The sequence below is a fragment of the Microtus pennsylvanicus genome, chromosome X, assembly GCF_037038515.1.
Source record: "Microtus pennsylvanicus isolate mMicPen1 chromosome X, mMicPen1.hap1, whole genome shotgun sequence".
NCBI lineage: Eukaryota > Metazoa > Chordata > Mammalia > Rodentia > Cricetidae > Microtus > Microtus pennsylvanicus.
In genome coordinates, this window is record NC_134601.1 from 102,552,495 (window position 1) to 102,570,567 (window position 18,073).

At 30.7% G+C, this 18,073-nt stretch overlaps 1 protein-coding gene across 8 annotated transcripts in view; it reads right to left on the minus strand.

The window, feature by feature from the left end:
- Dmd (dystrophin) overlaps positions 1–18,073 on the minus strand; it is a 2,313,977-nt gene that overhangs the window by 1,226,900 nt on the left and 1,069,004 nt on the right. For all 8 annotated transcript variants that reach the window (XM_075957213.1, XM_075957212.1, XM_075957218.1 and 5 more), the window contains exons 38-41: positions 7,528–7,650; positions 5,292–5,429; positions 2,281–2,433; positions 1,244–1,426 (exon numbers count right to left, since the gene is read on the minus strand). In XM_075957213.1, the coding sequence (XP_075813328.1) occupies positions 1,244–1,426; positions 2,281–2,433; positions 5,292–5,429; positions 7,528–7,650 (597 nt within the window). The remainder of the gene's footprint in view (positions 1–1,243; positions 1,427–2,280; positions 2,434–5,291; positions 5,430–7,527; positions 7,651–18,073) is intronic.

The window sequence follows — 18,073 nt, forward strand, 5'->3', positions numbered from 1 at the left end:
TTATTTTTAATTTTTATATTTTAAGGCAGGTTGACTGATCTTGATGTCCTGGTTCTTGTACCTAGACCTCATAACTGCAGTAATTACAGACATGCACCATCATGACTGACTAATATTTCTTAAATTATTTTGTTTTCAATTTATTTGGAATACTTAGCTGCAATTAAACTTTAGACTATTGAATTTCATAAAAAACCACATACTTAGAAACTTTCTTAAGAATATAAAAAGAAGCCACAATAATATGCCATGTATTGTGCCATACACATTCAGAAAACAGTTATTTTAATTACTTTAGGCATGTTACAGCATAACTGTAATAAATGAAATTAATAATATCATAGAAACGATATCATTTTGGAATTGAATCCCATGAAGATTTTAGTTACACAAAGCAAAACAATCATTTTGTCTCAGACATTTATATCCTGGGTTTGTGATGTGTACTTCCTGGAAATGCAGAAGGTGGTCATTCTTCTTTACCTTCTAAGAACTTGAGTAAGGAAGAAAAGTATATTGGTCAAAAAGTCTCTGTTTCTTCTACCCTGATATGAATAATAAAAAATGATTACATAATTTTGAACTGCCTTTTCCAAGAGGGTATCAGAAATGGTCCATTCTGTCGTTTAAAAGGACTCTTTTTACCTTTTGGATTCTAGTGCTCTAGTGATGACAATTTTATTTAATCTTCCATCAAATAACTTATCTTGAGCCATTTATTTCATATAATGAGGAATGTGACCCACTAAGTGTTTAATCCAAGAGTAAAGACTGTAGTAGTAATATCTAAGTCAATGAGATGACCTTATGTAAGTCAAAATAACATATTTCATAAAATACCTTTATTCAGAATATATACAGCAGGAAAATAAAGTTAGCATGGGATGATCTCAGGAAAGCAATGCCTATTTCTGAATTAGACAGTGAAGTAAATAAATGTATGAGAAATTGACAAATTCACATTGCCAATGTTATGAAAAATGATGCAGCAAAAGAAATTAAGATGTTTATATTTTCTCTTTCATTTTGAATAAGGGTCCTATTCCTATCACTTGTCCTCTGGTCTTTAATCTTGAAAATTAAGCTCTTGAGTTACAGAAGCCCAAAGTGAGGGGAACAACTCACTTTTAGAATGTGCAATCGAAGTTTCTTATTGAGCCTATATTTTTGGTGCTGTTAGTAGGCTTCTGTTAATAGAGTAGTAGTTGCAAACACAAACTTGGGTTTGCCAGTAACAACTCACAATTTGTGCAAAGTTGAGTCTCCGAAACTGAGCAAAACTGCTCTCAATGTCCCGCCAGCGCTTGCTGAGCTGGATCTGAGTTGGCTCCACTGCCATTGCGGCCCCATTCTCAGACAAGCCCTCAGCTTGCCTGCGCACTGCATTCAGCTCCTCTTTCTTCTTCTGCAATTCACGATCAATTTCCTATTGAGCAAAATCAATACAGGGCCCAGGGCAGTTAGCTAACCACATCAACCGACCTACAAGTAGCAAATACTTCTCTCAGAAATTTCATAGGCTGTTGTTCCTTTTTTTTTTTTTGTATTTTCATCATTTCGAAATAATGGAAGGTGTCACTGTCATCCTCACCCAGTAAGCCAAATACAATTTTATGTATCATTTGAATGCTCAGTTTTAGATATTCTAATTAGATTATTAAATGTTTCTTAGCATTCTGTTTCTTTTGAATTTTTCTGGTGCTTTGAGAATTGACCCAAATTTAGAGTGATTCTTCACTTATTTACTAGGGATGATTCATATAGAATATAATTTAGAGGGTAAGTGACTACTTTTTTTTAAAGGTTTGAGGAAATCAACAGAGAATGAAGCAAAATAAAACGTGTAAAATAATAACAGAAAGAAAACATCTTTGGACAATTTGCAAATAAATCTCTAGAGATTTGACAGTGATATGAAAAGATATTCTGATGAAATGAATGTGCTAACACGAGAAAGAAGTCGTCCATGTACCGATAAGCCATTACTTCATCTGGAACAAAGATACACAGAGTCAATTACAATTGGGCCAGAAAACACATGACAGTTAATAATTCATTTCACATTGTCTAACATTTTATTCATTCAACATTACGTCAATTCAATAACACTCAGTACAATACAGTTACTGAAACAAAACACAATACAAAGAAATACATCAAAGCACAGAGCAAGCTTCTAGAGGAAACCAGACACATTTTATACATGACCATTGTAGGTTATGTTAATGTAGTTAAAATCTAGCCGCAAAATCTAGTATTGCCATTCTAAAACAACGTTACCTTTATTTTCCTTTCATCTCTGGGTTCAGGTAGGCTGGCTAATTTTTTTTCAATGTCATCCAAGCATTTCAGGAGATCATCAGCCTGCCTCTTGTACTGATACCATTGGTGAGAAATTTCTAGGGCTTTTTTTCTTCTTTGAGACCTCAAATCCTGTTCATGATGCAGATATTATTAAAATATCAATATATGTGGATAATACACTCTTTCTGCAGTTATTTATGAAAACTAAGTTGAGACCTTGTCTTTTTAATTGCTTTGTAAAAATCACATGTAAATACAACACAGAGGCAAATTATTAAATTATGTATTTATGCCTTAAGATCTATGTACAGAAGCTAAGAAACATTAATAACACAAAATATTATTCAAACTTGATTACAAATCTTTTTGACATTTAATTATGTCTTAATTATCTAAGAAAATGATTTCATAGTACATTTGAAACAATTTCATATATGAATTCAATGAATATAACCAGTTACTTACAAAAGCATTGAGCTACACTTGACTTTTAAAGTACTTAAAATTCTCCTGAGTAAATTGGGAGTATGGGGACCTTGGGAGAGGGTTGAAGAGGATGGGACAGACATGGAAAGGAGCAGAGAAAAATGTAGAGCTCAATAAAAATCAATACAAAATTCTAAAAGGTATATGTTCAGCTTGGGGCTTATCAACAAAGTTAACACATACTATATACATTCATGATTTTAGAAATGTCTATAAAGTTAGGTTATTAATATCGTTGCTTAAAATTTTAGTTATTTTGGAAACTGCAGAAATGACTCAGTAGTTATGAAGATTGGAAGGTCCTGGTTTGACTCCCAGTACCCTTATAGCTGCTCGCAACCATCTGTAACTCCAGTCCCAGAGGATCAGAGAACATCTTCTGGCCTCTGTGGGCAATTCATACACATTGTACACAGAAAAACATGCAGGAAAAATACCCATATACATAAAATTGAAATCATTATAATAATTTAATTAGTTATTTTAAAGTTTTTTACATGTTTATGTGTAGAAGTATAACTATTCTTTGTAGAGCTATAATTGTACATGAAATTAATATTAAACAACCCTAATTTTTCTTCCAATGCAAGCTTAGCCAGGATTTTTATTATAGGAGATCATATTCAAAGTATAAAAATAATTGCTATTTCAAAAAGAGTGAAGAGTTTTCAATCAACTTGGTGATAAAAAAAACAAACTTTTTTAATAAATTTTCAAAGGAGAAAGTAGTATTTGTCTGGCTCATAGAAGTTCACTCAAAATTTTCTGAAATCAATGGAATTAGCTAAAGTACCAGTTTGTACCCCCACTGAAATGCAACAAGTCTACCTACAGATTCATTTCATCAAAGAGTAGCAATTGTGCTTTTGATGTAAGTTAATATGAATTTTAAAAAATACCAATAAAGAACCGAATGTTTCATTGCCTTGGAAACTTCAAACTTCTTTTAAAATATTTTATAATAACGTAATTACAACTAATTGGTTAACTCTATAACTGTATTTGGTATAAGTTGGTAGGTAAACAAAGTTGATTTTTATGAATTCCTTGTGGCATTAAGATTTACTATTTCTTTTAGTTTGTACTTTGTGTGTCATTTCTAAACTCCATGTAAAGGTACTACATGCCTTGGAAGCATCAGATGGAATTCTGCTCCCCCTAACAATATACTAAGGTTCAGTTTTGGGACTTATTGAACAGTGACTTATTCATGATACAATGTACATATTGGATAAAGGACTTGAAGGTTATAAATCTGATAGTTTTTTTTTGGTTTCAGTAGAAAGAGGTAATGTGCAAAATAGAATATTATTTTTTTAAAAAGTATGTATTTGTTAGATTATGGAAGATTACCTCTAGATACTACTGATCAATAGTACATATATCCTCGTGTGACTAATCTATAAACTTCCAAAAGCTTTTGTCACAGAAGAGTGTGAATTACACAGGTTTCTGATGTTCTGTGTATATTATGATTTGCTCTTGTATTTCTCGAAAGGAAGAGATCTTTTCTATTTACTGTATTTATCAGCAGTTACCTTCAGAACACCTGCTGGCCAATTAGACTCTCCTTGTTGATTCCTTTCAGGCACAAGTTTGTGTAATTACATTCTCAGCAGTGTTTACTTGCTTAACAATAAGGAAAAAAGATCCTACACACTTATTTGCATGTAGAAAGCAGACTTCATTCACCTACTAGGTGAATCTATCTATATAGCCATATAGGTTTAAAGCAATGATTCACGATGAAATATATTACTATTAGCAGTATTAGAAATAAGCCATTAAGGAAAATAGATAATATTGCAAAACATACACAAAAATAATGCTTCACAAAATGTTTAGCATATCTAGTTCCATCTCAAGGACTGCATAGACAGCATTAGAGCAAAATCAAGTTATTCTGCTCTTGCACAGTACAGATGGGTCACAAGGATACTTGACTGCATATACTAAAGATGATAGTATTTTTCAAGTGCAGTCTGAACACTTTTGAGGGTTTCTATATAAAGGAAATTAGGCTCTTGTAGATTCCTAGATGTCTGCTTTTACAAAGTATCTGTTATAAGCAGAGTGAAGATTATGATTTTTAATGATCAAAATCCTGGCCCTACTAAAGAAACAGTTACCAAAATACTAGACCTACCATATAGAAACTGCAACAGTGGAGGGAATAACAATTGATTATTCTGGCAATCAAGACAAACATAACACCAGCTTATAGAAATAAAACATATTTGAAAATAAAATTTTAAATACTGTGAATAATACTTTTGTATAGCTTGCAATATTACTAAGAAAAAGAACAAAACAAAGGTTATGTCACATATCTCTGAAAACTGGTTGCATAAGGAAATCATAAATAAAGCACACACATTAATAGATAAAAGTAATTTTCTGGTAACTAAAATTCTTAAACAGATTTTTCTTTATGTACGTTGTTTTTTACCCTATACATACAAAATCACAGGCAAAGCACATTAGAATTTGAGCTCTAATACCTTGAGAGCATTATGTTTAGTCTGTAACAGCTGCTGTTTTATCTTTATTTCCTCTCGCTTTCTCTCATCTGTGATTCTTTGTTGTAAGTTGTCTCCTCTTTGCAACAATTCATTTACAGTACCCTCATTGTCTTCACTCTGATTAAAAACAACAAGTACAGTCTTCATTTTGATTCTTAAAATGCTGTACATTGTGAACAAAGATAAACATATTTAAATACACACAAAAATTGAGTTTACAATTTTTAGGGAATGCTGTCATAAAAATATGCTCAGAATATTTCTTTTATGCTTATATAAAAAAACAAAGTTTATGTGTAACTCTTCTAAAGAACAAATTTTGAGTGGCATATGTATGAATTTGGAGTGTAAGGCACTTTAGATCATAGAAGTTATAATTTACTATAAAATATTCTTTTGGATTTTGTTTATATTACTTTTAAATATATTTAAAATGTATAGGGAAATAAACTAATCTTGTGCTTCCAATAGTAACTATCTACATCTGTACAGTAGATTTTACATACTAATCTATGATTTTTATTTAAACCTAAGTGGTCAAATTTAGTATCTGGAATATTAATAAAAACAATGGGGAAATTTGTAAAATATTGAAAAAGATTAATTTCTAAAATGACACATAATTATGCTAGGTTTAAGCAAACAAAATAATACTACTAGTATGTATTAAAATAACTTTGAATTTTTTTCAGTTTTCTTCTCTAAGAAAAATAGTTTAATTTTATTTTGCTTAAGATATTATTTGAAAAAGTGCTGTTGCAATCTTATTGCAATATTGATTACATTTGTGCATCTCTGGTTTCTTACCATTCAACTCTAAATATGAAAAATATCTGCGACAAAGGCATAGTATGCAATGGTATGCAGGTATGCCAATGAGCTAATGACAAATGACACACAAACTTCAAAAAGCACATTTATGTAAACATTTATATTATTATGTATTGTAATAAATGTAATATATGTAAATCTATGACATGTTTAAATTTTGAAACACAACAGCAGACTTATCCATTGTGGTTAAAGGAAATGGGATTATTTTGTACAGTTTTCATTAGAAGTAAACAAATAAAACTAATTTGTTTCCCTAAGTGAGTATTCTGTGGCAGGTTGTTACTGAGACTGAGAAGTAACAACATTCTCTGACATCTTTACCCTGGAATTTCTTCTTTGACATGAAGTAAAGGTAGCTGGATCTCAGAATTTTGGGAAATTTCTTCCTGTCTTTCTTTCCATGAGTTGAGAGGTGAAGACCTCTAAATTTCTTACATAAGGGGTACTGATTAGGATAGCTCCCAAAAGTTAGAATTGCTACGAGAGAGGCTAAGAGTACTGGGCAGAAATATTTCTCCAATTGCTCTATATTATCTAGCATCAAAAAATCATATATTTCCTCCAATGCTGTTTTTAATCATAGTCTAATACAACTCTAGCATTGACACATATATGAAAATCTCTATTGTGACCCCTATAAAGGTTAAGTATGCTACAGTGGTAATGGTAGCGGAAAAGGGGAAGAGAACATGTGAAAAAGTAAAGTGAATGCAGCATAAATACACTCGGTGAATAGTGATGTGACGCAGATATAGTCAAGCCAGAGAAAAATATAAAAGATATTTTAAAATTAACAAGGATTGGAGGAATATGTTCTTGATGTACAGATGTAAAGGCCACATGTACATATGTTTTATTCCCATTGAATAAGATAGATAGATAGATAGATAGATAGATAGATAGATAGATAGATAGATAGATATGTATATTCAGCATTTTCTTAAATCTTTTGTAAAAACCACTTTTTTAGAAACTTTGATGGACAATTTTACATTTCACACAACTGTCCTTTCTATTACCAAAAGCATCAGGTATATATAAGACTATAATTTCTATTATATTTTAGTTTACATCCAGAATGACTCCTATTTTCTTTTACATTTTGCCTTCTGAATTTGAAAATGAAAAAGTGAGCCAAAATACAATTGAACTATTTATTAGAAGTTCAAAGTGTTCCCATATGTTCATAAGATGGTAATTTGGCAAGTATAATAGCATGTCAAAAGGAATACTTTTCATTTAATAAAATCATTTATAATAATACTATGTGAATGTTGGTATTCTGAGAATTCAGTTGGAGACATAAGTTATAATATTTCTTTCCAAATATTTACTCATTTTCATTCCCAGTTCATTCACACTTTCATCATAACCAATTTACCATATCTTTATTGAAGTCTTCCTCTTTCAGATTCACCCCCTGCTGAATTTCAGCCTCCAGTGGTTCAAGCAATTTTTGTATATCTGAGTTAAACTGCTCCAATTCCTTCAAAGGAATGGAGGCCTAAAAAAAAAAAGATAGTGCTAATTTAAATCAAGATTACTTTTTATTAGAAACATAAACCAAATGAAACACATTTATTCAGCCCCCTGTTGCTAAAATAATGACATGCATTACGTTTCCATATTAAAGTTTATGAAGGTTTTGAACTACAACTGGGAAAGTACCTGAGAATGCATATATGGAGAAATACTTGTCATCAGAGCTGAACATACATGCAAGATAATGTGATTTATCATTGCAGAATAGCAAGACAGTCAATTTACACATATTTGTCTGTGTTAATTTCTATTACTTTAAAGTTAAAATTTACCTTATTTTAGGCATTATGTTAGTATAAACTTAAATAAATATGTCTTTCCAAAATTGCCACATTAATCAATAACAGTAAACTTGGGAAAAATTTTTAGAAAAACCATGTGGCAATCTGTTTAAATATTTCAAATGCTATATTTAGAATGGTATAAATTCCTGGCATGTCCTTATAAATCAACATAAACTTGCACCAGGAATGTTTTCTTAGGTGGCACAAATATATCCTTATGACTAAAACCCAAATATTTCACATATTCACAACATATTTAAATCGGAAATTGATAGTGATCATGGTCTCAACATTTTTAATAATCCTTTGATTTCCTGCACGAAACACTTGAAAATGCATGAAAAGACATTGAAAATAAAATATCCAGAAAAACAGGCAATCCTTCAAGTTCTGTTAATAAAGTGTACTTCTTTTTTTTTGGGGGGGGGGGTTCGAGACAGGGTTTCTCTGTAGCTTTGGTGCCTGTCCTGGAACTAGTTCTTGTAGACCAGGCTGGTCTTGAACTCACAGAGATCCGCCTGCCTCTGCCTCCCGAGTGCTGGGATTAAAGGCGTGCGCCACCACTGCCCGGCTAAAGTGTACTTCTTTTTCCTTTTAAACATTATGTAGTATTTAAATTTTTTAAGATTATAACACTAGGAATTATTTTTCACCCGACCAATTTTAAAAACTAACAGATAGCAAAGAAAATATGGTTTTCTTCCATAATTATTTCATGTTATGGAAATAAGAAAACACCCATGCATTTTATTCCCAAGTTTAGGTTAATTTTATGAGTTTTGGTTCCTTTCTGTTCTTTCCTAGCCATATTCCCAGTAATAGCATGATATTATCATTTTTAGATGATATTATTAAATGATATTATCATTTTTAGATGAAACGTTCTGAGCAAAAATTTGTATTAGACCTCAAGGGAAAACTGAGTATTTTATGGTAGTCTGTTACTAGTTGGACACTAAATAAACAATTGCTATTCATAACAGCATCACTGTAACAAGAAATGTTAATAATGACACATCTTCAATGTTCTTCTCCCTGTCCCATGAAGGATTTAAAGGGCCATTTTAAAATAACTTATTATAGTAGTATTTCTTCTAATTTTAATTGTGTTTTGTCATTTGAAATGCCATAAGTTTTGGAAGGATAGAAACTAAAAGCTTTCAATTATCATAATACCACCTCAGTTCATGTGAATATAGGCTGCAAATGTATATGTAATACCTGTCTTGTGGTAATTTAAATTATTTTTCACCTTTGCTGATACTCTGTGAGAATAACATATTGTTCAACATGACTTTATGGATAGAAAATGAATGTTTAAAGCAAACCTTTCACTAAATAGATACCAAAATAATGAGTCTATTTGTGGTCAGATTTACATTTTTTCTCCACCTGCTTTTTTGCTAGCTTATCACCTGTCCACAAACTCAAACACAGCAATTTCAAGAGCTCAGTATGTGGTTTCTCTGGCCCTGTTAAAATTCATCTTCCATATCTAATTAATTGCTTTTTGAAGTCCAATGCCTTTCAAATTGTCACATTTAGGTATGAATTTTACTTTTGCATTCCAGTCTAAATTTTTCAAGAGATAATTAGTTTCTTACTTAAGCTTATTATCTTTTCCTCAAAGTATATAGGACATCATTTTACCTTATTTTGTTAAGATCACATTTCTATTCGCAGACAACCATTCTCAAAAGACAAATCATATTCTTGGATACATTGTCAGATCTTGCCTATCTTTGGATCTAATAAATATCAAATATAAATCAATTGCCTAAGGTACACTTTCTTTGTAGTCCCAGTAGTACCAAAGATCTCCAAAAAGGTGTCCAACTCCCTTCCTTACCAACCAGTTCCATCCAGCGCAATGTACCCAAATCAATATGCCCCTGACTAAGCACTAATGCAATTGCATTTTTTTCTGCACAAGAACCTTACACAACTACTAAAAACAAACAAGAAATAGGCTCCAGAATGCTAGTCAAGTTATTGATTTTCCTTAATTTGCCAAATGTAAATGGACTAAATATTGTAACTATAATTCTTGCATAGTAATTGTTTTGCATGTGTTATTTTTATATGTTAAAGTTTAAACTGTTCTTTTTAACTGGACAGAAAAGGGCAGATGATGTGTGAAGTCCTCCAGTATATGTGCTGTTATATTGGCTAATTAATAAAGCTGTTTTGGCCAATGGTTTAGCAGAGTGAAGCCAGGTGGGAAATATGAACAGAAATAAAGAGAGTGGGCAGAGTTAGAGAGATGCCTAAGGAAAACAACTCCGGAATGACAGAACCTTACCAGTAGGTCACAACCTTGTTGCGATACACAGATTAAGAGAAATGGGTTAATTTAAGATACAAGAGCTAGCTGGAAAAGACACCTAAGCTATGGACCCAACAGTGTTATAATTAAGATAGTTTTGTGTGATTGTTTGGGTGTGAGCACCCAGGAAATGAATGCACAGGCTCCTTCTATAATTCATCTCTTAATCTTTTCTCGAGGAATATTCTAGGCTTTATTTACATCTTCCTGATATAGGATTTCTTTGTAGACCATTTGGTCCCTCTGTATTATTGTCTCTCAAGATACTTATAATGTCCCTCATCTTCTAATAATGAACATATTTTTATATAGATATTAGGCTTTACACACTAGATGAGTAATCTTAGCCAACATTTGCTTTTATCTTTTCTAGGGCATGTAATATTTTATTAGTAACAGGGGGGGCAACAACTACTTCATACAAATGTTTTGAGGAGCAAGTGTGTTAAAAGTTTATCTGATGTAAAATAAATGGTCAGTAAACATCTATTATCATTGTCTCCCAAATTCCTATGCACCTATGTGACACAAATTAATGCTCAATATATCTTGCCTCAAATGCTTATCTTTAAATTATAGCCATTGCCTGATGTTACTATTTTGGAAATGTTTCTGGAAGAAAAATACTTCTTGGTTTCATGTTTTTTTTCAAATAATTAGAGAAAAATAAATTAATTTATTTTTAATGTTAGTATGGAAAAATTTGATGACAATTTGGTAAACTTTATCAAACTGGAAAGAAAATTTGATCTATTAGCGTGTATTATAGAAAATATTCTCAATGAAGAGGCTAATGTACATCTGTTTTGTTTTCTGAAGTATTTTTATTAGGACCTATTTAGAGAAATATCTTCAGAATCAGTGAGACAAGATCTATCAACTATTAAAACAGCTTTGTTTCATTTTAACCATAGACATTTCTGCTATGGAATATGTCCTCCAATATATTTTTTTTCTAGAAAAGTAAGTAAACGTTACTATAACATTGTAATGCCATACCTAAATGAATGTTGCAAAGAGTCTAGCAAGAAATGGATACATAAAACAGTGTCTGAGATCAAACACAGAGTATTTTATGTGGTAGACAAATGCTCTACCCTCAGTAGTTTATTTACCAATATGCACAAATCCTAAACAGAAAATTCAAATGATGTGACTGATGTTATGCAATTCACATGTAAAATATAGATAAAAGATATGAAGAGCATATCATTATATAAAAAATAAAACCCAAATGAAAACAATAGAAAGTTGCTAATACCAAAGTACTGATGTAAAAAGACTTTTGGAAATACTGTTGCAAAAATGAATACAAATTCACACAAAGAATAGAAACTTAAAAACTGTTTGGGGGTGTTTTATTTTGTTTTGTTCTGTATTTAGTAAAATGCACAGGGTCCAGATTTCTTGATATAAAACCATTCTACATTTGATAAAAGACTATTATTCAAATTAGAGATTATAAACTACAAGTGTTCTTTAAAATAAATACTCTAAATGAATAGGTAGAAAGTATTTGCAGACTAAGATTTGGCTAACATAAAGACATGTTTAGGATTGGGACTTTTTCAAGTTTTATTAGAAGTAGCAAGTTTTTTATTGCTGAAAATAAATAAGCAGATGCTAAATAGTGATGCATTATCTCATACATTTAAAATATTCTTTGAAATAAGTATTGCCTTAAAATATAATATCTCATGATGAAATCTATTCTCTGAGTTCAAGCAAAGTATTATTAGTAGTCTATCTCGATAGACGTATAATGAAAGTCATAAATGTCATTTAAGATGATCTAATTGTTGAATTAAAAACAAAAATCAGCTTATTATAAATAAATCCAAAATTTTATCTTCTAAATAATAAAAATAAAAATTATCTTTTACACTCTCTATTTAAAAACAAATATTCAAAATGTACACATATTTTATAGTTATACCACATCTTAATTTAGTTTAGGCAACTTTTGATTTATTGATAGACTTTTGTTACAAGTGTAGATTTATTTTCTTTTAGCCAGGACAATTGATAAGATTTATTATTCATTATTAACTAGAAAGGTCTATATGGAATACCATCTCATCAAAAGTATTCAAAATGTGATTATTCAAAGATTTTATTGGGTGACATATAGATTAGTCATAAAACAGTCTCATTCACATGCATTTTAAATTTTAGATCATTTTTTTAAGAAAAATTTTCTAGGTATCCCTTTGTGTTTAAGAAATATTAAGTGGGGCTGGAGAGATGGCTCAGTGGTTAAGAGCATTGCCTGCTCTTCCAAAGGTCCTGAGTTCAATTCCCAGCAACCACATGGTGGCTCACAACCATCTGTAAAGGGGTCTGGTGCCCTCTTCTGGCCTGCAGACATACATTCAGACAGAATATTGTATACATAATAAATAAATAAATATTTAAAAAAAAAATAAAAATAAAAAGAAATATTAAGTGGGTTTTATATAGAATTTCAAGATTCTCTATCAGTTATTTATTATTTTAAACCACTTTTTACTATCTCTTTTATCTGAATATAGCATTATCTAATCAGTGATATGCTTTTCCCAAACAGACTTTTTCAGTCTTTGAAATTACCAATACCTTAGTCTGCATTTTGCATAGCAAATATGACCTGATGCTTTTATATGACAGGATGGTTATTATATACATTACAAAATTTTAAGACATCTTGCACATTGACTTATCATAATCACTTTTCACAATTAAATTGATAAAATAATCAACCTAATTATTTCAACTATTTGCAAGAAAAAAAATCAGTCACTTAATGTATATGTGATTACTATTCTATATATGAAAAACTAGTAAAACCTAATTGCTCTCTTTAATAATTCCCTAGTTCACCTGCATTGCATGGTTTCAAATTCTAATGAGAAAGACATTCTTGCTAACCAGTGAAAGTTTTCAATGCCATGTTTTCATTGTACATTATTTTGAATTATTATGCAAATTATCTGAAGAAATGGATGATATGGAAGTGTCTGTTGTTTCAAAGCTCACTTAGACCTGGGTGTGGTGATGCACATCTGCAATTTGGGTACATTGGAGGCTGATCTAGAAGAATTGGAGTTGGGATCAGTCAGACCTCCATGATTAAGCCCTGCCTCATAAAACAACAAGCAAAATGCATGAGAAAATAAACTCGTAAATAATTAAAGTTCAGTTTAATGTACTAATTCTTGCTTTTCAAAATTGAATTATGAAACATTTACTATGCTAGTTGAAGGCAATGATTGAAAATCATCTTAATTGTCAAATAAAATATTTTATTTAATTAAAGAAAATTTGTGAGCACATCAAATTTAGAATCATAATTATGTCACATTATATTAGGCAATGAACACAAGATAAGTTTTAGAATATACAGAAAATAGTACAAATGAAGTTATGACATTAGTGAAGCATATATCAATTATTATTTGCACAATTTAATCTTTTACTTACCTTTATATATTAAGAACTTTAGCATGACCGTGCAGTTACACAAAAATACATAGAAGATAGAACATAGAAAACTTTAATAAACAGATAAATGGACACAAAGAAAGAAGAGACAGAGAAACTGAGAAGGACAACACGTTGTTTTCCTTGATATTTTAATATTCTTTTAAATTGCTTAACAACTATTAATTGTGTTTTGTTGAAAAATTGAAGGATTAACGAGAATTAAAGCTCTATTGAAGCTTTGGCAATAATGGTCACTTATATCACAAGCCGACAAAGAATAAAAAAAACTGAACAAAATTAAAATAAATTACAAACTGATTCACTAGATTTTGAAAGACTTTATAATCCTTTATCATACTTTATTGATAATAAAATATCAGCTTTTTTGGTTAAATATTACTTCAGCCTGTACATATACAATCACATAACAATGCACATGTTTACACAGATAGCATTGTAAACATCTGTTAATCTTGACTATGGAATCTCAGTCATCAAAATAAAAGCACTAGATGGAAACACAAAGTGGAATTTAAACTGAAAATTAATTATCCATATGCTACGGTTTGGTTTAAAATACCTTAAGCTCAATCAACGTGTTTCTCAGGTTGCAGGCTTGAAATCATTTTTATCATTACAACAACTAAGCAGGGAATAAGGAAAAACTAGCTAATGACAACTGAAAGAGTACAGTTAATTTAAGGACAACTAACAATCTCCAACAGAGAAGAGACTAATGGCATGATATGGACAGTAATTTCAAATATTCCTGTGTATAGAGAAAAGAAAACTTACAAATATAAACAAGATTTTTGGAGAAATCTTTATCTTTGTAAGGAGAAAGAGTAAGAAATCAATAATTTGTGGGCCTATTGACTTTTTAAATTTAAATTTAAACTATGAGAAAACTTATGAAAAAGTTGAAATAAATTATGCAGTGGCTCAAAGTAGTATCATTTACTATTAGGAATGGTTTGGTAATAGGGATGGTAATTTATGTGCCAGGTACCAATTTATTTTAAATGCTTTATTGATGAAAGTATGGCTAAGTTTTGCAGTTTAATAGGAGGATTACCCAATACCTTTCTATTGATTTTTAAGTTGATAAAATAAACTTCTGGGTTACCCACTTGAGATTTGTATAAATACTGGTTGTGGAAGACATTGATAGATCAAGAATCATTGGCTAACTTCATGTTAAGTGTTCCTAAAAGTATCTCTCCTTTTCATGATTTGAGGGTTCAGTAGTATCAAATGGAACAGGAAAGATGCAACTCGAAATTATACTGAAGAATTTGATGGGGCTAGATAGATTAAATTTAGAATGACAACATTTTGGAAAACTGCATTTTCAACTTTCTACATTTTATCCACTCAGACATTCTCTTTAGGTCTTTGTGGTTTTAAAACAACATGCACCAAAGTTACCATTTAAAATAAAATTGGATATAGTCAAACTAATATACCATAGATCAATCATGATGATTTTCTGACAAACAGACGTAAGACACTATGTTGGGAATCAGAAAAAAACAAAACAGTGTTCTAAGCAAAACAACTGAGATCTAAAAATTTCTAAGAAGAGCGTCTAACTGTGAGAAATTTAGGAATACAGAGTGTCATTTATATCCTCTAATATTAGATAATATAATTATCTAATAGTTTGTTGTCCAAAGAATGACTGTTTTTCAATGCATTTACACTAACTAATTGGGAAATTTATTTTTGTTTTTATGTTATCTCAATCAGTAATCTCCAAATAGATTTAATTACAATAAATACCATGCTAATAAAACTGAAGGAAGGAGTTGTATCAAAATACACTGTTCATTATATTCAACTCCATATCAGCATTCAAAATATTTAGAATAGTTATAAGAGAATATCAAAATTTAAATATATTTTACTCTGCTGGCTCTGTAGTCAAATATAAACGTGAAATAATGTTATTTGAATAGAAACTCTATAGAGTAGTTCAATTCTTATTCCTTTCAGTTAAATTTAAATAGCATGTGTATTATATAGTTTGAAAATTAATCTGTTATTATCATTAAAGATATGAATTATGGATTGTATATAGAGCACAATATCTGCAATTTTTATCCATAATTTTCATGTACAAACATTTTCTTTTCTTTGTAGAAAATCAAATTGGTACATATTCATATAACATGGATAACTGTGCCAAATTAAGCACTTTAGTTGTTTATTTCTGTCAGAAAAGGTGCTATGTGAGAAGAGGATTGGAAACAGATTTTAGATTGGGGGAAAGATAAGTATATTCATATTACAAAACTGACAAAAGAAGTTATGTTTTAGTTAAAATTACTAAGTCTTTTAGGTCATATAAGCTGTATTGTTTATTTCACTTTGATGTTTAAGAGATACAAAGTATCAGTCTAATGTATACCCATTACTCCCCCCTCCCCACAAAACTATGTGTTAAAGAAGTCATGTGTTTTTATTTTGTGTGTGTGTGTGTGTGTGTGTGTGGTATATTCTACCTTATATAAAAAATGTGTCACATGTGTCATTGGTTATCTCAAAACTTACTATAATTATCTAAAATTCTCTGATCTGCAGAAAGATTAGATTTATATCTGCCGATGGTGACTGAATGTCAAAAAAGTAGACACACATAATTATTATACTAATAAAACAATAAATATTTAAACATATGATGTTAGATTGTCCAAATCTTATTATAATATAACAATAAATACGTAGAAACTTCTAGATAAATTTTGGTTGTGAGTTCCATGGCCCATAATGGAATTTAAAGAATATTCCATAAATATATTCTATGGCATATATGTCTTAGTGAATAACTGAAGAAAGAGGGGAAAAAACTCGACTTTTAAAAATTGTTTGTCATCTATTTCAGGGCTAATATGTAAATTGTCCAGTACTTTCAAGAATAAAATATTTTAGATATGTAGCGGTCATATTGCATATTTTTGTAGTATTTTTCAATAAAATTAAATAAATGCCTATGTTCATAAAAAGAGCTTTATAGATTATAGTTAAAACTGTTAAAAACATTGAAATGTGGGAAATATATCTTGAGCCTATTTAATTACTGAATCTCAAGCACAGACTTCCTCAACGAATCAGTTTGGAATACTAATTAATCATTGAGTTCCTATCTTCATGACTCTCAACGACAAAAATCTCTCAACTATTTCCAAATACCTCTAACTAGGTAGTTCTGGAGGTGGGCTCTCCTAGGCCAGTTCCATTAAAATCACCCCGAAACTTGTTAGTACTCTAAATTTTCAGGCTTCTCTCTACTTTCATTGAACAAGTGTCTCTTGGTGTGAAACTTTTGTAATCTATGTTTTATAATCGCCCAAATTCATACAAACGTTGGAGAGTTCTCTCTTGATTAAAAACTTCTTCATATTCCCATAAATACTCCAGTATTAAAAGTCCTCATCCAGACTATCGTGATGCTTTCCTATCTGGTTTCCCTAATTCTAGACACTTTTCAGTTTTGTTCTCCTCACATACCAGGGCTCTTCTATTCTTTCAGCAATGTGTGAGAGAGAATGATTACAAAGTCCTCATTGCATGCTAAATTAAGCACAAGCTATTAGTCTTATTGTCATGACTTCTTCGTACTTTGTCTAATCAACCTGTTCAGTTTTATCATCCACAATTAAGGTTCGTGCCCCATACTCTCTATCTTATAAGGAATCTTAATTTACTCTCTGGAGGGAAAAAATTTTGACTTACCCAAAATTCTTATCTCCTCAAAGGTTTTGGAATGACTGCTAAATTCACTTACCATAAAAATGACTCTCAAACCGTTATTCATGAATGTATCCTGAATGTAATTGAATGTTACATAAATCTATCACATCTGAACTAACTATAGTGTCGCCACAGGACAAAACATTTTGTTCTGGGAGTGGTATATGGCTGATGAGAATTCATCTAGACAGCTCCTTTATTCTCAATTCTATCTTCACAAGTTCCTTAAGTCCCACCAACAACAATTTCCTCAAATGCTAATTCCCCTTCCTTCAGATCCGGCTTCTAAGAGAATGAAGAGAAATAGTGATTTTCTAAAAAGTAGCATTAAAAGATAACTTCCTTTTGTCTTTCAAATCTCTTTCCTATCCATCTGTTTCAGGGCACATTCTGTTCCTAATAGCATCCCCTTGACAACCACCTTGTCATTCAACTCAGATACTCTAAAGCAAAGAAAGTTAAGCAACGGTATCACTGCCCATTTCAAATTTGCCAGGGATTCTTAAAGGATCCATGATTTAATTTTATAAGTATGGTCTACTCCATTAAAACTATCATGT